Raw genomic sequence first — 20,028 nt, 5'->3', positions numbered from 1 at the left:
CTGGTTGAGGTTGTAGTCATAGTTGTTGCTGCTGTTTTAGGAAATAAGATTGAGACTCTTAAAGAATAATAAAAGTCACTCAGAGTGATGGCAAACCATAACCTTGCTTCTCACAAAACACTCATAATTTCCTCTTCTGATTCCTTTTTAGAATGAAAAGAAGATGGCACAGAGTGGACATTTGAGATTATTATAATGAATGTGTTTTATGATGAAAACAGACACTGATAATAACATTGGCTTTTGCAGTTTTAAATTTTTAATCACCTGTTTTTAGATCTTCTTTTGAGGTTAGCAATAAAAGTAAACAAGTTTCACTCAAAGATCATTTACTCAATGAACTTCTGTTGTAGGTTCTGAAGACACTACTAATGAAGACTATCAGAGCATCGCCTTACACTTTGAAGGAGAAAAAAGACATTTTCAGGCTGGAAAGTTCTTCTTGCTGTGTGGCCAGTATTCACGAGTTAGTATTTGCTAAGAAAACATACACTGGACTCCACAGGAATGGTTATGTAAAATATTTAAAAATACCCTCAGCTCCCAGACCTCCCGACTTGAAATCTCAGAGTCAACTTTGACTTCTCCCTCTCCCTACCACACCCTTCACTTTCTTCCTTCATAATCTCTCTCAAATCTGTTCCTTTTCATTTCAACTGAACATCAGCCAAATCCAAGCCCAGTCACCTCAATTTAGGTTATTGCAATAATGTCCTATTTTCCTTGTTTTTAGTTTCTCTCTCTGTTACTCATCCTTCACTTAGTTCCCAGTATAGTATAAGTGTCCATCGCTAAAAAGCCCGTTTGTCAGAGGCAGGAGTTACAGTGTCCAAAGTAGGGACCTAACTAAGTGAAGCAGTGGGGTGAAGGCATGCATCCATGATGTGACAGGGCAGGGACAAGTGGGTGGCACATGCCTGGTCTGAAGAGAACAGCGGCTACTCACCTCCAGTAGATTGTTGCCATTCTGGAATTAGTGGCCCAATATTGCTAGATCATGTGATGTTTCAAGAGAAACAGAAATAAGGATCTCCCAGTTTCAAAATGTGGGCCCAGATATTTGTACAGTACCACACCAGCCAAAGAAAATATGTCTATGTGTGAATTCAGGCTTCCGGCCAACAATTTGCTGTTACTGGCCTCTCAGATATAGTCTAAGCTCCATAACTGGCACTCAGAATTTCCACAATTGGACCAACCAACCTAACTTCCCAACCTGGAATCTAGCTGTTTCCATCGAAGAACACTCCTGCTAGCCCTTTCCTCATTCTTATTCTGACCTAGATTCTTCTCTGCTCACTTCATCACCCACCGCAGACGTGTTATCCTTCAAGTCCTGTGTCTTCCACGACACCGTGCATCACTCCTATACATAATAATCTTTTCTTCCTCAGAGCACTTAGGAAACCAACTGGCTGCATTGCCTATTTGTCTTTTCATCTTTTAAAACCTTACATTTCTTCATAGGTGTGGTGGTAAGATGTTTAGGAATTAGACAGTTATGATTTAAAATAATTAGTTCATCATATTTTAATCATATAGATCTCCCAATTAGATTGTATAAAACAGAAAAAGATGTTCTATATCCTAGTTTGGTGAATAGCATCTGGGATCTTAAAAGCTTGCAAGCAGCAATCTAAGTACAACTATTGGTCTGTACTAGAATGGAGCAAAAGAGAATGAAAGAAATCAAAGGTTCAAAGAAGAAACTAGTCCACAGGACTAATAGCCCACACAAACCATATCCTCATCTAATCTGAAACCAGAAGAACTACATGGTGCCCGGCTACTACTACCAGCGGCTCTGACCAGGGGCACAATAGAAGGTTCTGGATACAATGGGAGAAAAATGTAGAACAAAATTCAAATTCCTAAAAAAGGCCAGACCTACTGGACTGGTACAGCCTGGAGGAACCACTGAGGCTATTGCTGCAAGAAAACCTTTGAACTTGGAACTGAAGCTATTTCTGGAGGTTACCTTTCAGCCAATAATAGATTGGCTTATTAAATACATACTATCACCTGTCACCTGTGAGTAATGTGCTCCCTTAAACAATCAACTACGTAATACCAAACAGTCAAAATTTACCCAAAAGCAAAGATGAGAGGGCAAGGAGGGGAAGGGAAGCTAGATCAATGGAAACAGAACAAACAGAATGGAAATAATGAGAATGCTGACACATTATGAAAATTGTAACCAGTGTCACAAAACAGTTTGTATAAAAATTGTTAAATGGGAACCTAATTTGCTGTGTAAACTTTTCACGTGAAACACAATAAAATATTATTTCAAAACACACACACAAGAAGAGGGGTCACATCTTACCCTTCCTGGTATTGTCCATAGTTCTAGCACAGTCCTACATACATAGTAGCTAGTTATCAGTAAATATTTGTTGAATGAATAAGTGAGTGGAAATAATCAAATCTTCCTACTGAAAGAGGGCACATTTTCTATTTGCATTTTATCTGAAATCAGAAGTAGATTCTTCAGAGAGTTTTAAACCACCCACCCTTTTAAGTGTGTATTTTAAGTACCCAGCACTAAACAAGGCCCTAGCTGAGATGAAGACATTTTCACAAACTATAATTACTTTGTGTATATGTGAAAGCATTGTTTTTCCCCAGTGTGAAATTGCTGTACAATTCTCGTTGCAGGCACTTAAGCACTTCCTGAAATGCCCAAGCTCAGAAGATAATGTGGCAATAGAAATGGCAATTGAAACTGTAAGTAAACTCTTTAGTGAGACTTTTAAGAACGTTGTTGTTGTTAGGTGCCGTCGAGTCGGTTCCAACTCATGGCAACACTATACACAATAGAACGAAACACTGCCCAGTCCTGGGCCATCCTTACAATCGTTGTTATGATTGAGCTCATTGTTGAAGCCACTGTGTCAGTCCACCTTGTTGAGGATCTTCCTCTTTTCTACTGACCCTGTACTCTGCCAAGCATGATGTCCTTCTCCAGGGACTGATCCCTCCTGACAACACGTCCAAAGTACGTAAGACGCAGTCTCGCCATCCTTGCTTCTAAGGAGCATTTTGGTTGTACTTCTTCTAAGACAGATTTGTTCTTTCTTTTGGCAGTCCCTGGTATATTCAATATTCTTCGCCAACACAATTCAAGGGCATCAATTCTTCTTCGGTCTTCCTTATTCATTGTCCAGCTTTCACATGCATATGATGCAATTGAAAATACCATGGCTTGGGTCACCTTAGTCTTCAAGGTGACATCTTTGCTCTTCAACACTTTAAAGAGGTCCTTTCCAGCAGATTTACCCAATGCAATGCATTTTTTGATTTCTTGGCTGATGCTTCCATGGCTGTTGATTGTGGATCCAAGTAAAATGAAATCCTTGATAACTTCAATCTTTTCTCCGTTTATCATGATGTTGCTCATTGGTCCAGTTGTGAGGATTTTTGTTTTATGTTGAGGTGCAATCTGTACTGAAGCCTGTGGTCTTTGATCTTCGTTAGTAAATGCTTCAAGTCTTCACTTTCAGCAAGCAAGATTGTGTCATCTGCATGACGCAGGTTGTTAATGAGTCTTCCTCCAGTCCTGATGCCCCATTCTTCTTCTAGTCCAGCTTCTCGGATTAGCTCAGCATACAGATTGAATAGGTGCGGTGAAAGAATACAGCCCTGATGCACACCTTTCCTGACTTTCAACCAATCAGGATCCCCTTGTTCTGCCCGAACAACTGCCTCTTGATCTATGTAAAGGTTCCTCACGAGCACAATTAAGTGTTCTGGAATTCCCATACTTCGCAATATTATCCATAATTTATTATGATCCACGCAGTCGAATACCTTTGCATAGTCAATAAAACACAGGTAAACATCCTTCTGGTATTCTCTGCTTTCAGCCGGGATCCATCTGACATCAGCAATGATATCCCTGGTTCCACGTCCTCTTCTGAAACCAGCCTGAATTTCTGGCAGTTCCCTGTCAATGTACTGCGGTAGCCATTTTTGAATGATCTTCAGCAAAATTTTGCTTGCATGTGATATTAATGATATTGTTCTATAATTTCCACATTCGGTTGGATCACCTTTCTTGGGAATAGGCATAAATATGGATCTCTTCCAGTCAGTTGGTCAGGAAGCTGTCTTCCGTATTTCTTGGCATAGATGAGTAAGCACCTCCAGCGCTGCATCTGTTTGTTGAAACATCTTAATTGATATTCCACCAATTCCTGGAGCTTTGTTTTTCACCAGTGCCTTAAGAGCAGCTTGGACTTCTTCCTACACTACCATTGGTTCCTGATCATATGCCACCTCTTGAAATGGTTGAACATCGACTAATTCTTTTTGGTATAATGACTCTGTGTATTCCTTCCATCTTCTTTTGATGCTTCCTGCATCATTTAATATTTTCCCCATAGAATCCTTCACTATTGCAACTCGAGGCTTGAATTTTTTCTTCAGTTCTTTCAGCTTGAGAAACGCTGAGTGTGTTCTTCTCTTTTGGTTTTCCATCTCCAGCTCTTTGCATGTGTCATTATAATACTTTGTCTTCTTGAGCCGCCCTTTGAAATCTTCTGTTCAGTTCTTTTACTTCATCAATTCTTCCTTTTGCTTCAGCTGCTCAGCGTTCGAGAGCAAGTTTCAGTGTCTCCTCTGACGTCCATCTTGGTCTTTTCTTTCTTTCCTGTCTTTTCAATGACTTCTTGCTTTCTTTATGCATGATGTCCTTGATGTCATTCCACAACTCATCTGGTCTTCGATCACTAGTGTTCAGTGTGTCAAATCTGTTCTTCAAAGCTTAATAAAAGTTAATAATAAAAAAAAAAAATCTGTTCTTCAGATGGTCTCCAAATTCAGGTGGGATGTACTCAAGGTCATATTTTGGCTTTCGTGGACTTGCTCTGATTTTCTTCAGTTTCAGCTTGAACTTGCATATGAGCAATTGATGGTCTGTTCCACAGTCGGCCCCTGGCCTTGTTCTGACTGATGATATCGAGCTTTTCCATTGTCCCTTTCCACAGATGTAGTCAATTTGATTTCTTTGTGTTCCATCTGGCAAGGTCCATGTGTATAGTTGCAGTTTATGTTGGTGAAAGAAGGTAGTTGCAATGAAGAAGTCATTGGTCTTGCAAAATTCTATCATTTGATCTCCGGCATTGTTTCTATCACCAAGGCCATATTTTCCAACTTCTGATCCTTCTTTGTTTCCAACTTTCGTATTTCAATCACCAGTAATTATCAATGCATCTTGATTGCATGTTTGATCAATTTCAGACTGTAGCAGCTGATAAAAATCTTCTGTTTCTTCATCTTTGGCCCTAGTGGTTGATGCATAAATTTGAATAATAGTCATATTAACTGGTCTTCCTTGTAGGTGTATGGATATTATCCTATCACTGACAGCGTTATACTTCAGGATAGATCTTGAAACGTTATTTTTGATGATGAATGCAACACCATTCCTCTCAAGTTGTCATTCCCAGCATAGTAGACTATATGATTGTCCGATTCAAAATGGCCAATACTAGTCCATTTCAGCTCACTGATGCCTAGGATATTAATGTTTATGCATTCCATTTCATTTTTGATAATTTCCAATTTTCCTAGATTCATACTTCGTACATTCCAGGTTCCAATTATTAATGGATGTTTGCAGCTGTTTCTTCTCATTTTGAGTCGCGCTACATCAGTGAATGAAGGTCCCGAAAGGTTTACTCCATCCACGTCATTAAGGTCAACTCTACTTTGAGGAGGCAGCTCTTCCCCAGTCATCTTTTGAGTGCCTTACAACCTGGGGGGCTCATCTTCCAGCGCTATATCAGATGATGTTCTGCTGCTATTCATAACGTTTTCACTGGCTAATGCTTTTCAGAAATAGACTGCTGGGTCCTTCTTCCTAGTCTGTCTTAGTCTGGAAGCTCAGCTGAAACCTGTCCTCCATGGGCGACCCTGCTGGTATCTGAATACCAGTGGCATAGCTTCCAGCATCACAGCAACACGCAAGCCCCCACAGTACAACAAACTGACAGGCACGTGGGGGACTTTTAAGAATACAAATTTTTTTTTACTTTTTGAAGTTTCCAAACATATACAAAAGTGGAGCAGACACTGTAAGACTCCCGTGTGCCCATCTTCGAACTTCAACACTTTACAACACATGGCCAATCTTATTTTATTAATACCATACCTTATTTCCCTGTTTCCCTGGACTATTTCAAAACAGATCACAGTGTCATTCCACTTTATTTGTGGATTCAGTATTGATCTCTAAAAGATAAGGATCTTTGGGTTGTTGTTTTAGAAGTGTAAATTACGTACGATAAAGTGTATAAATCCTAAGTATGTTGTCTTTATTTGCCATCGAGTCAGTTTTGACTCATAGCAACCCAGGTGTCCAGAGCACATCTGCTCCATAGAGTTTTCAAGGCTGTGACCTTTTGGAAGCAGATCGCCAGGCCTGTCTTCAGAGGTGCCTCTGAGTGTGTTCAAACCGCCAAATAAGTTTGGTTAATAGTCAAATGCTTAACCATGTATGCCACCCATCAAGCAATCCTAAGTATACAGCTCAATTAATTTTTTCATACATATATACATACACTGTTGTAATCACCACCCAGATTAAGACATAGAACATTTTCCCTGAACATGTCCTCATGTTACTTCCCAGTTGGCACCCCTCACCAAGAGCAACCAAAATTCTGACTTGTCTTTATAGATTGATTTTGCCTTTTTATGAACTTCGTATAAGTGAAATCATGCGTATGTACACTTTTGTGCCTCATTTCCTTCAGTCAGCACTATGTCTGCAAATCCATCTATTACTGTGTGTATCAGCAGTTCATTCTGTAATATTCCATTGTATGACAATACCACAGTTTATTTACCCATTCTTCTGTTAATAGACATTTAATTTGTCTCCAGTTTGGGCCTATTATGAATAAAACTGTCATGAACATTCTAGTTCATGTCTTTTGATGGATATAAGCACTCATTTTATTAGGTATATACCCAGACATGGAATTATTAGATCATAGAGTATATGTGGAAACCGTGGTGGCATAGTGGTTAAGTGCTACGGCTGCTAACTAAAGGGTCGGCAGTTCGAATCCGCCAGGCACTCCTTGGAAACTCTGTGGGGCAGTTCTACTCTGTCCTATAGGGTTGCTATGAGTCGGAATCGACTTGATGGTACTGGGTTTGGTTTTTGTTGGTTTAGAGTATATGTATATTTAGCAGTAGTAAGTACCACCAAACATTTTTTCATTTATACTCCCACTAGCAATGTCAGGAGCCCTGGGGGTACAGCGGTTAAAAGCTTGCCTGTTAACCAAAAGGTCAGCAGTTCGAATCCACCAGCTGCCTTTGGAAATCCGATGGGGCAGTTCTACTCTGTCCTGTAGGGTCACTATGAGTCAGAATCGACTCAAAGACAATGATTTTGTTTGTTTGTTTTAGCAATGTAAGAGTTTTAGTTCTCATCTTTGCCAATGCTTATCAGTCTATTTCATTCTAACTATTCTGGTAGATGTGTAATGGTATCTCATGATGGTTTAATTTGCATTTTTCTAATGACTAATGATATTGAGAGACTTTTTATATGTCTATTGACCACTTGAATGTCCTCTTTTGTGAAGTGCCGTTCAAGTCTTTTTTCCGTGTTTAATTGGGTCATACAATCTTATTCTTACTGATTTTTAGGATTGCATTATATATTCTGGATACAAATCATTTGTTAGATGTATGCATTGTGAAAATCTATCAAGCTGTGGCTTGGCTTTTCATTGTTTAGTGGTGTTTTGATGAACAGAAATTCTTAAGTTTTAAAAAAGTCCAATTTGTGAATCTTTTATTTTATCGTTAGTGCTTTTTAGTCCTGTTTAAGAAATCTTAGTCTATCCCATGGTCATGAAGATATTCTGTATTCTCTTCTAGAAGTTTGATTGTTGTGGCTTTCTCACTTAGGCTTATGCCCATCCTGAATTAATTTTTGTGTATGGCATTAAGTCAAGGACCTTTCTTTCCCATATGGCTATCCAGTTGACCCAGCACCATTTATCAAAAAGACCATCCTTTCCACGCTGACTTAATGTGGAATTTTTGTCATAGATGAAATGACTGAATATGCTTGAGTCTGTTTTTACATTCTTTATTCTCTTCCATTGATTAATTTATCTATCCTTCTGCTAATAAACTGTCTTAATTATTATAGCTTTACAATAAGTCTTGAAGTCAAGTAGTATATATTTGTCATGTTTTTTCTTTTTCTTCATTATTAACTTGATTTTTAGGTCTTTTGCACTTTGATTTTACATATAAATTTTAGAACCAGCTTGTAAATTTGCACACATACACACAAAGCTCCTGGGATTTTGATTGGGATTGTATTGAATCTGTAGATCAATTTTAGAGATAACCGACACCTTAATGATGTTGTATTTTTCAAATCATGGACGTGGTATATCCCTCCATTTGTTTGGATCTACTTTAATGTCTCCAATAATAACATTTTGTAGTTTTCAGTATAAAGAGATCTTGTGCATCTTTTGTTAGATTTATTGTTAGGTCTTTGATGGTTTTTTTTGTGCTAATGTAAATGATATTTTTAAATTTCATATTCCACATTTGTTGCTATAGTATAGAAAAACGTTTGATTTTTGTATATTTACCTCATATCCTATACTTTTACTAACCTTATAATAATTTATTTGTGGGTATCTACAAGTATAATCTTATTTCATACTTTCCAATCATTTTGCCTTTTGTTTCTTTTTCTTGCCTAATTACTGGCTAGGACCTCCAGTACAATTTTGAATGGAAGCAATGATAGTGGACATTCTTGTTTTATTCACGAACTTGGCAGGAAAACATTCAGTATTTGACCATTAAGTGTTTGATGTTAGCTTTAGGTTTTTTTTAAGATGCCTTTTATCAGATTAAGGACACAGCCTTCTGTTCTTTGCTGGGCATTTTTATTACGAACAGTTGAATGTTATAGGATACTTCTTCTGCATCTATTGAGACAGTGACTTTTAGGTTTTTTACACATCTACGATACCATTATCACACATAAAAAAATTAACAGTAATTTTTTATTGAGATATAATTTATAGGCCATAAAATTCACCCTTTTACAGTGTACAATTCAGTGGTTTTTACTATATTCACGAAGTCGTGACCCATCCACACTATCTAATTGCATAACGTTTTCATCACCCAAAAAAGAAACCCTGTGCCCAGTCACTCCCCATTCCCCTTCCTCCCCAGCCCCTGGCAATCACTGTTCTTTCTCTAGGGATTTGTCTATTCTAGACATTTCATATAAATGGAATCACACTATCTGTGGTCTCTTATATCTGGTTTCTTTCACTTAGCGTAATGTTTTCAAGGTTCATCCATATTGTAGCATGTATCTATACTTCACTCCTTTTGTAGTTGAATAATGTTTTGTTGTATGGATATACTCCATTTTATTTATCCATTCATCAATTGATGGACATTTAGGGTTTTTCCACTTTTTGGCAATTATGAATAATACTGCTATGAACATTGGTGTACAAGTTTTTGTGTGTGGACATAAGTTTTCATTTCTCTTAGTTTTATACCTATGAGTAGAATTGCTGGGTCATATGGTAACTATACGTTTACTTGCAGCTGCACCATTTTATATTCCCACCAGCTATGTATAAGGTTCCAGTTTTTCTAGTGGTTTCTTGATGTCATCAAATACCTAGTTCAGATATCCCCAATTATCACATAAATTCCTTTTTATAGTATATTAGTTAGTTCACACCAGAATCCAAAGAAGGTCCATGCATTACATTTGATTTGTATGTCTCTTAAGTGTCTTTTAATATAGAGGGGTATCTTCTCTCGCCCGTCTTCCTCCACCCTCCCTCTCTCCCACCTTCTGCTTGTGATTTATTTATTAAGGAACTGGATCCTTTATCCCAAGGAATTTCTAACATTTAGATTTAGCTGATTGCATCCTTGCGGTTATCATTTCTTTCTCTATCCCCTGCATTTCCCACGAACTAGTAGTTAACTCTAGAGGCTTGATCAAACTTAAGTTTGATTTTTTTGAAAAAACAGATGCATAGATGGTGCCGTGTACTTCTTACTCATCACATCAATAGGCACATAATTTCCAGTTGTCTCTCTTTGATAACATTGGGTTGATCATTGGGTTCAGGTGTTGTCAGCCTGATCCAGCTGTTATAAAATTCCCCATCAAACTTTCACATAATGATTTCAGCAGCCATCTATGATTATTACCTAAATCCATTATTTCATTAGGGTTTGAAAAATGCTGGTATTCTGTCATTCCTTTTGCATTTATTAGCTGTGATTCTTACATACAGTAGAATTATGTTTTCCGCATTAGCTATTTGGGTACCCTAAGATACAGGAAAGATAAGGTAAATACTAGATTCTTTCCCTTTGTTTACCAGTTTTCAGACTAATGGGTTAGTTCCCTAGCATTCTCCAAAGATGACTAATGAATTAGGGTGCTTTTGTTTTTAATATTGTTATGAACTCATAGATTTTTAGCATATTGGGTGTATTTCAATCCATTGCGGTTAATGGTCTTTTTGAGTCCCAAATTGTACCTTTATATTGACTCTTATTTCCTTTTGACACAACCCAATTCATCTGTGATGGCTTCTTTGCTCTCTGGTACAATAATGTATTACAGGTTCCATTCCTTGCCCCAGACCTGGAATCAGCCGTTTCTCTAAGAAGTCCTGGCTCTTTTTAGTGAGAAATGTTATTTTAAGACCACAATTTGGGTACTAGGAAAACTCACTGCTACTAAGGTGATCACTGTTTTTAGGCCTTTTCGGTAAAAATGTTAACAAATCAATTGTGACATAAAAATTAGTTTCCTAAAAATATCTGGATGTTGAAACTACAGTAGAATTATTAAGGAATGGAAATTATTTTCCAGCCATTCACAAAAGACTATTGTAAAATGATCTCTTATTCTTTGCTTTTCTCTGCATATCAAAAACATTTTCTAAGAACTACTTCCTCTAAGAAGCCAAAATTAAGATTGCCAACAGCTCCCAAGACTACATCTCTCATCTTTCCTACCAAAGAAAGACTAGTACTCTGTTCCTATAGTCCATAAGGGCTGATTTTGTTGGTTGTCCATTCCAGGACCAGTCAACTGGTGGCCACAGTGATAGAATAGCATGACTGGGCGAACTAGGTCTATTTCAATCCCTCGACCAAAATCTTTGGCCATGGAGATAGGGTCATCTAAGACATGCAAGTCCTACTAGACCCTATGGTTGAAATGGAGGTAGGAGCATTTCTCAGAAGAACTGAATGTGTATCAGGCAAAACGATGGATGTCACTTATAGCTCTCAGAGCTTTCTCCTTTTATTGCTGTTTTTTAATCCCACAGAATCTACTTCTATTTGTTTTGCCATATAATGTGGCATTTTATTAAGATCAGTGACATGTAGTCTACAAAACCAGTATATTTGCATTTATTATTCATTCCTGGGATTACTTCATTCATTCAGACAAGTCCATTCTGAACTTGACTACTGGATGAATTTTTCTCAAGTCCGGTTAAAACCAGAAAAACCAAACCTATTGCCATTGATTCCGACTCATAGCAACCCTATAGGACAGGGTAGAACTACCCCATAAAGTTGCCAAGGAGCATCTGGTGGATTTGAACTGCTGACCTTTTGGTTAGCAGCTGTAGCACTTAATATTCTTCAGCTGCAAGGTGTTTAGTGGCTCCCTACTGCCTCCACAATTTGTTCCCAAGCTACTATTAGTGGATCACAGAATCTTAGATCTCCCAGGAGGTGATCCAGTCTAACCCACATTATTGGACTAATGAGGAAATCGAGCTCCCAGAAGATAATATGACCAACCTGAAGAAATAGAAAGTAATAGAGCTGGGAATAACACCTAAGTCTTTTTCCAACCAAGCTGCCAATTACCCTCCAACCCCCCTATGTCAGTTTTTCATACTGTGGGGGCTTGTGTGTTGACATGATCCTGGAAGCTTTGCTTCCAGTATGCAAATAACCACCAGGGTCACCCATGGTGAACATTGTCTGATATAGTGCCGGAAAACAAGCCCCTCAGGTTGGAAGGCACTCAAAATATGACTGCAGAAGAGCTGCTTCCTCAGTAGAGTTGACATTAATGAAGTGGACGGAGTCAAGCTTTTGGGACCTTTGTTTGCTTATGTGACACAACTCAAAATGAGAGAAACAGCTGCAAACATCCATTAATAATCAGAAAGTGGAATGTACAAAGTAAGAATCTAGGAAAATTGGAAATTGTCAAAAATAAAATGGAATCCATAAACATTGGTATCCTAGGCATTAGTGAGCTGAAATGGACTGGTATCGGCTGCTTTGAATCAGGAAATCATATAGTCTACTATGCCAGGAGTGACAACTTAAAGAAGAATGGTGTTGCGTTCATTGTCAAAAAGAACATTTCAAGATCTATCCTGAAGTACAATGCTGTCAGTGATAGGATAATATCCATACGCCTACAAGGAAGACCAGTTAATATAACTTTCAAATTTACGCACCAACCACTAAGGCCAAAAATTAAGAAATGGAATATTTTTACCAACTTCTACACTCTGAAATTGATCAAACATGCAGTCAGGCTGCATTGATAATTACTGGTGATTGGAATGTGAAAGAAAGTTGGAGACAAAGAAGAAGGATTGATGGTTGGAAAATCTGGCCTTGGATATAGAAAGGATGCCGGAGATCGCACGATAGAATTTTGCAAGAACAACAACCTCTTCATTGCAAATACCTTTTTTCACCAACATAAACGGCTACCATGCACGTGAACCTCACCAAATAGAATACACAGTAATCAAATCGACTACATCTGTGGAAAGAGATGATGGAAGAGCTCAATATCATCAGTCAGAACAAGGCCAGGAGCTGACTGTGGAACAGACTGTCAATTGCTCATATGCAAGTTCAAGTTGAAACTGAAGAAAATTGGAACAAGTCCAGGAGAGCCAAAGTACAACCTTGAGCATATCCCACCTGAATTTAGAGACCATCTCAAGAATAGATGTGATGCATTGAACACCAATGACCGAAGATCAGTCAAGTTGTGGAATGACATCAAGGACATCATACATAAAGAAAGCAAGAGACCATTAAAAAGACAAGAAAGAAAGAAAAGACCAAAATGGATGTCAGAGGAGACTCTGAAACTTGCTCTTTAACATCCAGCAGTTAAGGTAAAAGGAAGAAATGACAAAAGAGCTGAATAGAAGATTTCAAAGGGTGGTTCAAGAAGACTAAAGTATTATGATGACATACGCAAAGACCTGGAGTTAGAAAACCAAAAGGGAAGAACACATGGGGCATTTCTCAAGCTGAAAAAACTGAAGAAAAAATTCAAGCCTTGAGTTGCAATATTGAAGGATTCTACCAGGAAAATATTAAGCGACCCAGGAACCATTAAAAGAAGATGGAAGGAATACACAGAGTCACTATACCAAAAAGAATTGGTTGATGTTCAGGCATTTCAGGAGGTAGCATATGATCAGGAACTGATGGTACTGAAGGAAGAAGTCCAAGCTGCACTGAAGGCATTGGTGACAAACAAGGCCCCAGGATTTGATGGAATACCAATTGAGATGTTTCAGCAAACAAAAGCAGCACCGTAAGTGCGCACTCCTCTATGCCAAGAAATTTGAAAGACAGCTGCCTGGCCAGCCGACTGGAAGAGATCCATTTTATGCCTATTCCCAAGAAAGATGATCCAACTGAAAGCAGAAATTATCGAACAGTATCATATTATCACACACAAGTAAAATTTTGCTGAAGATCGTTCAAAAGTGGCTACAAAAAAAAAAAAAAAGTGGCTACAACAGTATATTGTCAGGGAACAGCCAGAAATTCAAGATGGATTCAGAAGAGAGGGCATAGAACCAGGGATATCATTGCTGATGTCAAATGGATTCTGGCTGCAAACAGAGAATACCAAAAAGATGTTTACCTGTGTTTTATTGACTATTCAGAGGCATTCGACTATGTGGATCATAACAAATTATGGATAACATTGCTCATAATGGGAATTCCAGAACACTTAATTGTGCTCATGTACAATTAAGTACAACCTGTACATAGATCAAGATGTCATTCAAACAGAACAAAAGGATACTTTGTGGTTTAAAGTCAGGAAATGTGTGTGTCAGGGTTGTACTTTTTCAACTACTTATTCAACCTGTATGCTGAACAAATAATCTGAGAAGCTGGACTACATGAAGAAGAATGGGGCATCAAGATTGGAAGAAGGCTCATCGACAACCTGCGATACGCAGATGACACAACCTTGCTTGCTGAAACTGAAGAGGACTTGAAGCACTTACTGATGAAGATCAAAGTCCACAGCCTTCAGAATGGATTACACCTCAACATAAAGAAAACAAAAATCCTCACAACTGGTCCACTAAGCAACATCATGATAAACAGAGAAAAGACTGAAGTTGTCAAGGATTTCATTGTACTTGGATCCACAGTCAACACCCATGGAAGCAGCAGCAGGAAATCCAGAAACACATTGCATTGGGCAGATCTGTTGCAAAAGACCTCTTTAAAGTGTTGAAAACAAAGATAGCACCTTGAAAACGAAGGTGGGCCTGACCCAAGCCACAAGGTATTTTTAGTCACCCTCATATGCATGCGAAAGCTAGACAATGAATAAAGGAGACCGAAGAACAATTGACGCCTTTGAACTGTGGTGTTGGCGAAGAATATTGAATATACCATGGACTGCCAAAAGAACGAACAAATCTGACTTGGAAGAAGTACAACTAGAATGCTCCTTAGAAGCAAGGATAGTGAGACTGCGTCTCACATACTTTGGACATGTTATCAGGAGGGATCAGTCCCTAGAGAAAGACATCAGGCTTGATAAAGTAGAGGGCCAGTGAAAAAGAGGAAAACCCTCAATGTGATGGCTGCACAATGGGCTTAAGCATAATAGTGATTGTGAGGATGGTGAAAGACCGGGCGTTGTTTTGTTCTGTTGTACACAGGGTAGCTATGAGTTGGAACTGACGAAACAGCACCTAACAACAACAGGTCAGTATCCTGTGCTGCAACTAAACTGGCCACATACTTCTCCTTTAATGGCTTTCCCTCCTTTATTCCTTCATTCTTGCTTACCTTAAACCTTAGAAGGAACACTCCTCCCTGTTGCATCTCTGCCTTTCAAACTCCTACACAACATGCAAGACCCACTTCACATGCCACTTCTTTATGCAGCCTTTCCTGAAATTCATCTTCCTTAGAACCCCTGTAAGTACTTTTACCTTACTTACCACAACAGTTAACCCCCTCAGATTAAAAGCTCCTCAAGATAAAGGACCATCTCTTTATACACTGAAGTATCTAGTATTTAGCACATTGTGGGGACTCAATAAAATATTTGTCGAATTGGACACATCCCCAGCTCAATGAAAGCATTATACAAGTGATTCAAGTCTCCTTCTCAATCCTCCATTTCTTTTTTTCCGTTGTACCTTGAGACCCCTTCCCTAAAAAAAAAAATCACTTTTACTTATGACTTGCTCTTTCTCACAGTCTGTGCACTCATTAGCCTGATGATTCTCAACCAGAAGGCATACCTCTTAATTAATTGAGAACATCTTCAGAATGTTGACACTTCACCCACCCTGTCCCATTCTTCACACCTCAAGGTTCTGAAACTGGGGACCGTTTAGAGAAAGTTTACCTACACCACTTCATAAACTTTCTCTAAAAGGTCCCCAGTTAGCTCTTACTTACTAACTACAGAAGTCTTTTTCTCAGTCTTCACACTACTCCATGTTGTAGCAGCATTTTACACTATTACACAACATCTTTCTTGAAATTTTTACTCCCTTAGAACACTGCTGCTTCTGGTTCTCCAACTACTGCTCAGATGGTCCCTTCTCAGCCTCCTTCACTGGCTTCTCTCCGTCTTAAATGTAAGTTTCCTCAGCATTGTATCCCCAGCCTTCTAGTGATTTTAATTTTGAGTTGCCACATCTATTCCCTACTCAGTCTCCTTTCCACCTACCTTAACACTGGGTGTGCTCAACTCTCCCTGGTGGCAGCTGCCATTATTGCTAGTAATAAAAATAATCCCAGTGACCAAAAAACCAAACCCAGTGCCCTCAAGTCGATTCCGACTCATAACGACCGTATAGGACAGAGTAGAACTGTCCCATAGAGTTTCCAAGGAGTGCCTGGCCGATTCGAACTGCCCACCCTTTGGTTAGCAGCCGTAGCACTTAACCACTAGGCCACCAGGGTTTCCAATAAAAATAATAGTGAGCTCTAATTGAGTGCTTACTCTGCCAGTAGGTTTCCCACATTTGCATGGGACATACTTGCACTAAAAATTAATTGTTGCTTCTCTGAAATTCGAATTTAACTGGCTGTCCTATATTTTTATTTGCTAAATCTGGGAACCCTATCGGCCTGGCACCAGTCTAAACCCTTTATGTGTATTAGCTTATTTAATTCTCACAACAATTTTGTGGGGTAGGTACTGTTATTATCCTCATTGAGGCCCCAAGAGTAACCTGCTCAAGATAACACAGGTGCCAAACCGTGTCACTAACATTTGACCTAAGGTGGGCTGACTCTAGAACCCATGCTTTTAACCATTTTTCTGCACTGGCTTCTTCACCCAAACTCATCCACAAAAGCCACCATATAATGAACTCTGTTCTTTCTCAGTCCCAGTATCCCTTCCTTATAGAATGGCAAGAGCAGAGGCCACACAGATTCCTACAACCTTAGCTTTCTTATACTCGCACCTCCCAGTCAGTGAGGTGTATAGAAACTCTGTAGCCCCAAGCCTCTCCACACCACAGGTTCACCGTGATCACCTCTACGCTCAAGTCTATCTCCTGCTGATCTCATCCTTCCTCTACTGTGCAAAGGCCTCCCAAACGCCTGCTTATACCTTTCCTGAGATATAACAAGCTAGACCATGTGTTGCTCTGTCCCTCGTGACACAACAACTGTTGTTGTTGTTAGGTGCTCTCGAGTCAGTTCTGACTTACAGTGACCCTATGCACGACAGAATGAAACATGGCCCAGTCCAACGCCATCCTCACAATTGTTGCTATGCTTGAGCCCATTGTTGCAGCCACTGTGTCAGTCCATCTCACTGAGGGCCTTCTTTTTTGATGACCCTCTACTTTACAAAGTGTGATGTCCTTGTCCAGGGACCGATCCCTCCTGATAACGTGTACAAAGTATGTGAGATGTAGTCTCACCATCCTTGCTTCTAAGCAGCGTTCTGGTTATACTCCTTCCAAGACAGATTTGTTCGTTCTTTTGGCAGTCCGTGGTATATTCAATGTTCTTCACCAATACCACAATTCAAAGACATCAATTCTTCTTAGGTCTTCCCTATTCATTGTCCAGCTTTCACATGCACGTGAGGTGATTGGAAACACCATGGCTTGGGTCAGGCGCACCTTAGTCCTCAAGGTGACGTCTTTGCTTTTTAACACTTTAAAGAGACCTCTTGCAGCAGATTTGTGCAATGCAGTGTGTCTTCTGATTTCTTGACTGCTGCTTCCATGGGTGTTGATTATGGATCCAAGTAAAGTGAAATCCTTGACAACCTCAGTCTTTTCTCCATCTACATGATGTTGCTTATTGGTCCAGTTGTAATCCTTTTCTTTATGTTGAGGTATAGTCCACACTGGAGACTGTATCCTTGGTATGACAATACGACAAAGGACAGGACTGCTCTGTTCAGTGTCCTCCCCTTGAGCTCCAGTGGTGTTCTGGGCTCACCTCTTTTTTTATAAACATAAGACTTTTTTTTAATTATATTTTTGGTGAAAGTTAACACGGCAAATTAGGTTCACATTTAACAATTTCTGTGCATATTGTTCAGTGTTATTGGTTACATGTTTTAGAATGTGTCAGCATTCTCATTTTCATTCTGGATGTTCTGTTTCCATTAGCCTGCCATCCATCTCCCTACTCCCACCTTCTCATCTTTGCCTTAGGGTAAATGTTGACCTTTTGGTCTCGTATAGGTCATTATTTAAAAGGAGCACATTACTTACGGGTGCTATTATTTATTTTATGAGTCAATCTAGTATTTGGCTGAAAGGTGACCTCTGGGAGTGGGTTCAGTTCCAAAGTCAAAGGGTATCTCAGGGTAATAGTCCCGGGGGATCATCTAGTCTCTACTGGTCCAGTAATTCTGGCTTTTTTTTAGGAATTTGAGCGTCTACATTTTTGTTCCATTTTCTCCGGGGCCATTTATTCTAGACATAAGTCTTTGAACTTTGTCAGTAATTCCCTGCTGTCTCCCCTGAATTCCTCATCTCACACATTTTATTCCTACTAACTAAAACTGGTACATTTCCATTCTGCAATATACTACCTTTTTTTTTTTTTCTCTCTCTCTCTCTGATCAATATCACCCAACATTCTAATGGCTTAAATGCTCACCTTTAAGAAGACGATTCTCAAGTCTAGCTCTCCAGGCCATGGCCCTTTCCAGAGCTCCAACCCCCATTTCCCAAGGCCTCCCCGCTTCTGGGCGCCTGTGGCTGTAACATTCATCTCTTTCTGCTTTATATTATGTGTCGCTGTGTGCATGTGCGTCTCCTCAGGAGGCCACTGGAGATGAGGGTACTCGGTAGCTTATTGTTGTATAAGGCCCAGTTCCTGTGCTTAAGGGGCTATATTCTCTAGGTTTCATTGTCAGTTATCTTACAAAAGTTTTTATTAAAACACCCAAGAAATAAATTTTCTATGTGTGTAAAAAATACAGTAGTTTGATACAACAACTGAGAAAAACTATAGCTTCTGAGGATGAATTTTTATCAGTGGAGATTCTACAAATGAATGAAGAAAGATCTGACCTTAGATCATGTTTCAGGCACTTTACTATAGGTACTTTTACATATATACATTTTTTTTTTTTTTTCGTTAGCAGAAGGTTATTTGTCTTTTCCTCTTGTTAGGTTTAAGATGCTGATTTGTTGTTTTCTTTCTTATTAAACAGGTTGGTCAGGCCAAAGATGAACTGCTGACCAGCCAACTGATAGACTACCTTATGGGGGAGAGTGATGGCATGCCAAAGGTACTAAACATGTTTACTTCATTTGGACGTTTAGTATCTCAGTTATGGTTTTACTGTTTTCTGCCCTGTTCTTAACTGTTTGGCTTTTGCATCATGGCCTTGTACATTTTTACCTCTGAAAGCAGCCTTAGAATTCATCTAGTCAGACCCTGAGTTTTAGGGGCTGTTGGGGTACATTTAATCCTTACAGTTGGCATCACCACCTGTGAAACAGCCAAGCCCCTTCTAGGAAACAGTGTCTACCACAATTTTGCTCAGATGTAACAGTTTTATTTATTCTAGAGATTATAAAAAATGACTATTGAAACTATATAACAGGGTTGGTACTAATTCCCAACAGTGTGCATTTTGTTCACATTTCAAAAATTATGGTAATTAACAAAGTAATACTTGTTAACAAAAAAAATTAGATGCCAAGGTCCCTGGGTAGTGCAAACAGTTTGTACTCAGCTGGTAACCAAAAAGTTGGCAGTTCAAACCTACCCAGCAGCACCATGGAAGAAACAGGCCTGACAATCTGCTTCTGTAAAGATTACAGCCAAGAAAGCCCTATGGAGCCGTTCTACTCTGTAACAGCTGGCATCTCAAATCAACAAGTCACAAATCAACAACAAACCAACAAGAACAAAAATAAATTTAAAAATTAGATGCCTGAAATCATATTAAGCATAAAAGTAATTCTCTGTAAATATACAGCAGAAATAAATCATTAAGAGCATATTTTCACAATACATAACCCGCTGTGGGTTCCCAAAGATACCAGTCTTCTCTCGGTCACACACCTTTGGGAGCACTGCGGAGTTTTTTCTCCCTTTTTGCTTCGGTGTTCGAGGATTATCTCCTTGTGAAGGAACTTCAATCACTGATTGGAGAAATGGTGATGACAGAATGTCACAACTGGAGAAGGTTTTGGCAATCCCAGAGTCCATTTCCTTCACTTA

At 39.1% G+C, this 20,028-nt stretch overlaps 1 protein-coding gene across 2 annotated transcripts in view; it reads left to right on the top strand.

The window, feature by feature from the left end:
• The window catches only part of WDR19 (WD repeat domain 19), a 101,640-nt gene that overhangs the window by 60,551 nt on the left and 21,061 nt on the right, over positions 1-20,028 (top strand). For both annotated transcript variants that reach the window (XM_049886342.1, XM_049886341.1), the window contains 3 exons: positions 354-466; positions 2,659-2,727; positions 19,010-19,087. In XM_049886342.1, coding sequence (XP_049742299.1) covers positions 354-466; positions 2,659-2,727; positions 19,010-19,087 — 260 coding nt within the window. The remainder of the gene's footprint in view (positions 1-353; positions 467-2,658; positions 2,728-19,009; positions 19,088-20,028) is intronic.

This window comes from Elephas maximus, chromosome 5 (assembly GCF_024166365.1).
Source record: "Elephas maximus indicus isolate mEleMax1 chromosome 5, mEleMax1 primary haplotype, whole genome shotgun sequence".
Lineage (NCBI taxonomy): Eukaryota > Metazoa > Chordata > Mammalia > Proboscidea > Elephantidae > Elephas > Elephas maximus.
Note: the sequence above shows the minus strand (reverse complement) of the source record. Positions and strands in the feature narration are given on the sequence as shown.